Source organism: Choloepus didactylus, chromosome 15 (assembly GCF_015220235.1).
Source record: "Choloepus didactylus isolate mChoDid1 chromosome 15, mChoDid1.pri, whole genome shotgun sequence".
Taxonomy (NCBI): domain Eukaryota; kingdom Metazoa; phylum Chordata; class Mammalia; order Pilosa; family Megalonychidae; genus Choloepus; species Choloepus didactylus.
In genome coordinates, this window is record NC_051321.1 from 86484884 (window position 1) to 86493983 (window position 9100).

Consider the following 9100-nt stretch of genomic DNA (forward strand, 5'->3'; position numbering starts at 1 on the left):
ATGCATAAATTACGGGATTCTCATACACTGTCCCACCACCAACACCTTGCATTGGTGTGGAACATTTGTTACAATTAATAGCACATTTTTATAATTGTTCTATTAATTTAAGTCCATGGTTTAACTTAGGGTTCACTGTGCAGTGTAGTTCCATGAATTATTTTTAAAAATTTTTATTCTATTATCGTATATGCAATCTAACATCTTCCTTTTTAATCACATCCAGAAATACATATATATATATATATATATATATATATATATATATATATATATTTCAGTGCTGTTAATTGCATTCACAATGTTGTGCTATCATCACCACCATCCACTAGCAAAACATTTCCATCATTCCAAATAGGAACCCTCTACATTTTAAGCCTTAACTTCTCATTTGCTATTCCCACTCCATCCCCTGGTAACCTATATTCTAGACTCTGACTCTATAAGCTTGCTTAGTCTAATTGTTTATTGACTGGCACGTCATGTTCATACTCTTTGCCTATTGTTATATTGGTATGTTTGCCTTGATTAATAAGTCCTAGTGTATCTATATGTCGGACATGAATGAACATGGTGATAGCCTTCTTAAGACACCTCTCATTTCCTCCTCAAGCCCTGAAATCACATGAAGCTGTGGGTGGAGTTTCTCCTGAGAGTTCCAGAAACCTTCTCAGCCCGAGCACCATGAGTAACCAGACTCTGGTAACAGAGTTCATCCTACAAGGCTTTTCAGAACACCCAGAATACCGGATGCTCTTATTCAGCTGTTTCCTCTCTCTCTACTCCATGGCCCTGACTGGTAATGTCCTCATCGTCTTGGCCATCACCTTCAACCCCGGGCTCCACACATCCATGTACTTTTTCCTCTTCAACCTGGCCTCCATGGACATTATCTGCACCTCCTCTGTCATGCCCAAAGCCCTGGAGGGTCTGCTGTCAGAGGAGAGCTCCATCTCCTACGGGGGCTGCATGGCCCAGCTCTACTTCCTCACCTGGACTGCATCCTCGGAGCTGCTCCTCCTCACCGTCATGGCCTATGACCGGTACGCGGCCATCTGCCACCCCCTACATTACAGCACCATGATGAGCATGGCCTTCTGCAGCATGCTGGCTGCTGGCGTGTGGGGGCTCTGCGCCTTCAACACAGCCATCCACACCGGGCTGATGACGCGCCTGGAATTCTGTGGCCCCAACGTCATTACCCATTTCTTCTGCGAGGTGCCCCCTCTGCTCCTCCTCTCCTGCAGCTCCACCTACGTGAACAGCATCATGATTGTCCTGGCTGATGCCTTCTATGGCTTAGCCAACTTCCTGATGACCGTCGTGTCCTATGGCTTCATCATCTCCAACATCCTCAAGATGCGCACGGTGGAGGGGAAGAAGAAAGCCTTCTCCACCTGCTCCTCCCACCTCACCGTGGTGTGCATGTATTACACGGCTGTCTTCTATGCCTACATAAGCCCCGTCTCCAGCTACAGTGCGGAGAAGAGCAAGTTGGCTGGCGTGCTGTACACCATGCTGAGCCCGACCCTCAACCCCCTCATCTATACTTTGAGAAATAAGGAGGTCAAAGCAGCACTCAGGAGGCTTTTCCCCTTCTTCAGAAATTAATACGTGCCTTCTGAAGCTCTTCTCCTGGGACACTGATGTGTGTGATAAACAAGTTTCAGGACTGGAAGATAAGTAGAGCTGTCTCCTCCACCCAGCATAATGTCTGCATGGAAGTGCTCAGAATTCTGGTGCCCTGGGAGGACTGGGGGTGGGTGTGAGTCTGCAAGCCTCTGGGACATTGGGTCTCAGGGTCTGTCCCCAAGTTAATATCAGTGCTAAGTTGGCAGGGAAACAAAGTTGCCCAGGAGAAAAAACTGCTCCTTGTGTTTTAGAGTTATTGGGGGCAAGAAGATCCGGGTTTATTTCTTCCTCTTCCTTTTTTTTTTTTTTTTTTTTTTTTTTTTGGTGTGTGTGTGTGTGTAAAAAAAATCAGTCTATAAAATGATATATCCCTAAAATCTTGCCTAGATTTTAAGTGTGTGGTCCTGACAGGGTTAGGCAGGAAGGTCCCACAGCACTTGGAAGGGCTGAAGAATTACTTCCGAGTTGTCGACTGCTGGCCCCTAAGAAACCTATCTCTACTATCTTATATCATGTTTCCTCTGGAGCCAGCTAGACTTCAAAAAAATTTTTCTGATTCTAAGAGCAACTATTGCTTCTGTTTCCCCCTTTTCTTCTCACTAACACTCAAGCTGAAATGTATTATGATCTTCACTTTTTTTTATTATTAAATTCAGTTTTATTGAAATACATTCACACACCATACAATCATCCATGATATACAATCCACTGTCCACAGTATGATAACATAGTTATGCGTTCATCACCACAGTCTATCTCTGAACATTTTCCTTACATCAGAAAGAACCAGAACAAGAATAAAAAATAAAAGTGAAAAAAAACACCCAAATCATCCCCCCATCCCACCCCATTTGTCCTTTAGTTTTTATCCCCATTCCTCCACTCATCCATACACTGGATAAAGGCGGTGTGATCCACAAGGTCTTCACAATCACACTGTCACCCCTTGTAATCTACATTATTATATAATTGTCTTCAGGAGTCCAGACTGCTGGGTTGGAGTTTGGTAGTTTTGGGTATTTACTTCTAGCTATTCCAATACATTAAAGCCTAAGAGGTGTTATCTATATAGTGCATAAGAATGTCCACCAGAGTGACCTCTCGACTCCATTTGGAATCTCTCAGCCACTGAAACTATTTCATCTCATTTTGCATCCCCCTTTTGGTCAAGAAGATACTCTCAGTCCCACGATGCCGGGTCCACATTCATCCCTGAGAGTCATACTCTGTGTTGCCAGGGAGATTTACACCCCTGGGAGTTGGGTCCCACGTAGGGGGGTGGGCAGCGAGTTCACCTGTCAAGATGGCTCAGTTAGAGAGAGAGAGGGCCACATCTGAGCAACAAAGAGGTACTCAGGGGGAGACTCTTAGGCACCATTACATACAACTTTAGACTGTCCTTTGTGGTAATGAGCTTCATAAGGGCAAGTCCCATGCTTGAGGGCTCAGCACATCAAACTGCCAGTCCCAATGTTTGTGACAACATACGCTAGGGGATCAGGATCTTAAAGTTTAGAGATAGGCCTTACAATTCAGGGATAGAGTTAACTGCTGTAAGAGCTTACATTCTAGGGACTATTACAATTATTGTGTCCACGTTAGGCTATGTTCTAAGATTCAATTCTGAGTTTACACATTGTAGTTAGTCCATATTAGTGAGGCATCATCCCTCTCACCATGTTTTCTCCAACACTTTTACTCCTATATATATAATTTCCTACAATTTTATAGAGTTATATTCACATACCATAAATTTATCCACAGTGTACAATCAGTTGTTCATGGTATCATCATAAAGTTGTACATTTATCACCACAATCAGCATTTGAACATACTGATTACTACAAGAAAAATTGTTTTTTTTTTTTTAGCAATAAGGAAAAATGATAAAAAGAAAAATAACATGTCATACAATACAATATACTACTAAGGACAGCAAATAACACCACTACCAAGAATCCCATATTACTCCCCTATATCCCCTTCTCATATACATTTAGCATTGGCGTATTGCCTTTGTTACATTTAATGGAGGTATATTACAATGTTACTGTTGACCATAGACTCCAGTTTGCTTTGATTATGTTTTTTCCTGAATACCATCCCTTTTCAAATTTCTACATGGTTGACATTCATTTGCTTTCCCACATGCAAAAACATTTTTATATTTGTATATTTAGTAACAGTCATTGGCCACTCCAGTTTTTGCCACGTTATACAGTCCCAGTCTTTATCATCTATCTTTACCTCTGGTCATACATTCTCCTATCCCACCTCTTTTAGCTTTACTCACAGACATCTTTGTTCAGTGTACTTACAATACTGTGCTACCATCACACAGTATTATGCTATCTATTTCTGGATCTATACAATCAATCCTGAACATTCTGTAGTTCTTCAGCATCAAATGGCTGATCTCTGCCCTCTTTCTATCTCCTGGTCACCTCTGTTGTCAGCTTTTAACTCCCAAAGTTTGTTCATTAATATCTGTTCATATTAGTGAGACCATACAGAATCTGCCCCTTTGTTTCTGGCTAACTTCACTCAACATAATGTCCTCAAGGTTCATCCACATTATTACATGATCCATGTCTTTGTTCTGTCTTACAGCTGCATAATATTCCATCATGTGTATATACCACAGTTTGTTTATCCACTCATCCTTTGATGGACATTTGGGCTGTTTCCATCTCTTGGCAATTGTGAATAATGCTGCAATAAACATTGGTTTACAAATGTCTGTTTGTGTCTTAAGTTTCAGTTCCTGTGAGTATATACCCAGCAATGGAATAGCTGGGTCATACGGCAAATCTATATTTAGCTTCCTGAGGAACCTCCATACTGTCTTCCAGAGTGGTTGCACCATTCTACATTCCCACCAACAATGAATAAGTGTGCCTCTTTCTCCACATCCTCTCCAGCACTTGTCATTTTCTGTTTTTTGGATAATGGCCATTCTGGTAGGTGTGAGATGATATCTCATTTTGGTTTTGATTTGCATTTCCTTAATAGCCAGTGAAGTTGAACATTTTTTCATATGCTTTTGAGCCATTTGTATTTCCTCTTCAGAAAAATGTCTGTTCATGTCTTTTACCCATTTTTTAATTGGATTGTTTGTCTTTCTGTTATTGAGATGCAGGATTCCTTTATATATTTGGGATATTAAACCCTTATCTGATACGTGGTTTCCAAATATCATCTCCCATTGTGTAGGTTGCCTTTTGACTTTTCTGACAAAGTCCTTTGATGTACAAAAGTGTTTAATTTTGAGGAGATCCCTTTTGTCTGTTTGTTCTTTGGTTGCTCGTGCCTTGGGTGTGAGGTCTAAGAAACCACCTCCTTTCACAAGATCTTTAAGATATTGCCCTACATTTTCTTCTAAGAGTTTTATGGTCTTGGTGCTAATGTTTAGGTCTTTGATCCACTTTGAGTTAATTTTGGTATAAGGTGTGAGATGGACATCCTCTTTCATTCTTTTGGAAATGGATATCCAGTTCTCCAAACACCATTTATTGAACAGTCTGCTCTTTCCCAGTTGCTTCGGCTTCACTGCCTTATCAAAGATCAGTTGTCCATAGATGTGAGGGTCTACTTCTGAACACTCTATTTGATTCCATTGATCAGTATATCTGTCCTTATGCCAGTACCATGCTGTTTTGAGCACTGTAGCTTTGTAATATGCTTCAAAGTCAGGTAGTATGAGACCTCCCACTTCACTCCTTTTTCTCAAGACATTTTTGGCTATTCGGGGCACCTTACCCTTCCAAATAAATTTAGTTATTGGTTTTTCTATTTCTGTAAAGTAAGTTGTTGGGATTTGAATTGGTATTGCATTGAATCTGTAAATCAGTTTAGGTAAGATTGCCATCTTAACTATATTTAGTCTTCCAATCCATGAACATGGTATGTTCTTCCGTTTTTGCAGGTCTTGTTCAATTTCTTTTAGCAGTTTCTTATAGTTTTCTACGTAAAGGTCTTTTGTGTCCTTGGTTAAGTTTATTCCTAAATACTTGATTCTTTTGGTTGCTATTGTAAATGGGATGTTTTTCTTGATTTCCTCCTCTTGTTGCACATTACTTGTATATAGGAACACTACAGATTTTTGCATGTTGATCTTGTAGCCTGCTACTTTGCTGTATTCATTGACTAGTTCTAGTAGCTTTGCTGTAGATTTTTCTGGATTTCCTACATATAGAATCATGTCATCTGCAAATAGTGAAAGTTTTACTTCTTCCTCTCCAATTTGGATGCCTTTTATTTCTTTTTCTTGCCTAATTGCTCTAGCTAGAACTTCCAGCACAATGTTGAATAACAATGGTGATAGTGGGCATCCCTGTCTTGTTCCTGATCTTAGAGGAAAAGCTTTCAGTCTCTCCCCATTGAGTGTGATGTTAGCTGTGGGTTTTTCATATATTGCCTTTATCATATTGAAAAAGTTCCCTTCTATTCCTATCCTTTGAAGTGTTTTCAACAGGAAAGGATGTTGAATTTTGTCAAATGCCTTTTCTGCATCAATCGAGATGATCATGTGGTTCTTCTGCTTTGATTTATTGATGTGGTGTATTACATTAACTGATTTTCTTGTGTTGAACCAGCCTTGCATACCTGGAATAAATCCCACCTGGTCGTGGTGTATAATTCTTTTAATGTGCTGCTGGATTCAATTTGCGAGTATTTTGTTGAGGATTTTTGCATCTATATTCATTAAAGAAATTGGTCTATAATTTTCTTTTTTTGTAGTATCTTTGCCTGGTTTTGGTATTAGGGTGATGATGGCTTCATAGAAAGAGTTAGGTAGCTTTCCCTCTTCTTCAATTTTTTTGAAGAGATTGAGCAGGATTGGTACTAATTCGTTCTTGAATGCTTGGTAGAATTCACATGTGAAACCATCTGGTCCTGGGCTTTTCCTTTTTGGGAGCTTTTTGATGACTGACTCATTCTCTTTACTTGTGATTGGTTTGTGGAGGTCATCTATTTCTTCTTGAGTTAATGTTTGTTGTTTATGCTTTTCTAGGAAGTTGTCCATTTCATCTAAGTTGTCTAGTTTATTAGCATATAGTTGCTCATAGTATCTTCTCATTATCTTCTTAATTTCTGCAGGGTCGGTAGTTATATTTCCTTTCCCATTTCTGATTGCATTTATTTGCATCTGCTCTCTCTTTTTTTTTGGTTAGCCTAGCCAGTGGTCCATCGATTTTATTGATTTTCTCAAAGAACCAACTTCTGGTTTTGTTGATTCTCTCTATTGTTTTCATGTTCTCAATTGCATTTATTTCTGCTCTAATCTTTGTTATTTCTTCCCTTCTGCTTGCTTTGGGGTTAGTTTGCTGTTCTTTCTCTAATTCCTCCAGGTGAGCAGTTAACTCTTCAATTTTTGCTCTCTCTTCTCTTTTAATATAGGCATTTAGGGCAATAAATTTCCCTCTCAGCACCGCCTTTGCTGCATCCCATAAGTTTTGATAAGTTGTGTTTTCATTGTCATTTGCTTCGAGGTATTTACTAATTTCTCTTGTAATTTCTTCCTTTACCCACTGGTTTTCTAAGAGGGTGTTGTTTAGCCTCCATATGTTTGTGAATTTTCTGACCTTCTGCCTTTTATTTATTTCCAACTTCATTCCATTGTGGTCTGAGAAAGTGTTTTGTATAATATCAATATTTTTAAATTTGTTGAGACTTGCTTTGTGACCCAACATGTGGTCTATCCTAGAGAATGTTCCATGAGCACTTGAGAAAAAAGTGTATCCTGCTGTTGTTGGATGTAGTGTTCTATAAATGTCTGTCAAGTCTAGTTCATTTATCATACAATTCAACATCTCTGTTTCTTTAGTGATCCTCTGTCTAGATGTTCTATCCATTGATGAGAGTGGTGAATTGAAGTCTCCAACTATTATTGTAGAGGTTTCTATTTCTCCTTTCAGTGATCGCAGTGTTTGCCTCATGAATTTTGGGGCATTCTGGTTTGGTGCATAAATATTTATGATTGTGATGTTTTCTTGATGAATTGACCCTTTTATTAATATATAGTGTCCTTCTTTGTCTCTTTTAATTGTTTTGCTTTTGAAGTCTAACTTGTCTGATATTAATATAGCTACTCCCGCTTTTTTCTGGTTGTTGTTTGCATGAAATATCTTTTTCCAACCTTTCACTTTCAGTCTATGTTTGTCCTTGTGTCTAAAGTGAGTTTCTTGTAGACAGCATATAGATGGGTCCTGTTTTTTAATCCATTCTGCCAGTCTGTGTCTTTTTATTGGGGAGTTTAATCCATTTACATTTAGTGTTATTACTGTAAGGGCAGTACTTTCTACTACCATTTTGTTTTTTGGAATTTATATGTCATATCTTATTTTTTCCTCTCCTTTTACCTTTCCTGATAATCTTCATTTCTGCACTCTTCTCCAACTCTCTCTCTCCTGTCTTTTCCTATCAGCCTGTAGCACTCCCTTTAGTATTTGTTGTAGTGCCGGTCTCTTATTCACAAACTCTCTCAGTGTCTGTTTGTCTGAAAATGTTTTAATCTCTCCCTCATTTTTGAAGGAAAGTTTTGCTGGATATAGAATTCTTTGTTGGCAGTTTTTCTCTTTCAGTATCTTAAATATATCATGCCACTGTCTTCTTGCCTCAATGGTTTCTGCAGAGAAATCTGTACATAGTCTTATTGACTTTCCCTTGTATGTGATGGATTGCTTTTCTCTTGCTGCTTTCAGAATCCTCTCTTTGTCTTTGACATTGGACAATCTGACCAGTAAGTGTCTTGGAGTAGGTCTATTGGGATCTATTCTATTTGGGGTACGTTGTACTTCTTGAATCTCTAATTTTCTGTCTTTTATAAGAGTTGGGAAATTTTCAGTGAATATGTCTTCTATTACTCTTTCTGCCCCTTTTCCCCTCTCTTCTCCTTCTGGGATACCCATAACACGTATATTTGTGCATTTCATGTTGTCACTCAGCTCCCTAAGACCCTGCTCATATTTTTCCATTTTTTCCCCCATCTGTTCTTTTGTGTGTATGAATTCGAATGACCTGTCTTCAAGTTCACTGATCCTTTCTTCTGCCTGTTCAAATCTACTGTTGTGTCCCTCCATTGTGTTTTTCATCTCCTCCATTGTGGCCTTCATTCTCATGAGTTCTGCCATTTGTTTTTTTAAGTTTATGAATTCTTCTTTATGGTCAGCCAGTGTCTTCTTTATATCCTTCAGCTCTTTTGCTATATTTTCCTTCATTTCATCAAATTTATTTAGCATTAGTTGCCTCCACTCCTGTGTCTCAGCTGAGCTATTAGTTTGTTCCTTTGGCTGGTCCATGTTTTCGTGTTTCCTGGTATGGCTTGTTATCTTAAGTTGTCTAGGCATCTGATTCTCTTGATTAGTTTATTTTGGAGCTTGTTTTCTGTCTTTTACTTAGTGGTTTTCTTGTTGGTTGGCTTTGTTTTCTGGCCTCTGTTATTCAGTTCAACTTATTCTAGACCTCT

General features: G+C 39.0%; 1 protein-coding gene across 1 annotated transcript; it reads left to right on the top strand.

Moving 5' to 3' along the window:
- Window positions 1-625: 625 nt before the first annotated feature.
- Window positions 626-1611, top strand: LOC119510667 (olfactory receptor 13A1). Its single transcript, XM_037805071.1, is given in 2 exon segments — window positions 626-665; window positions 668-1611. Coding segments are annotated over 2 exon segments (984 nt in total).
- The last annotated feature ends 7489 nt before the right edge of the window (window positions 1612-9100 follow it).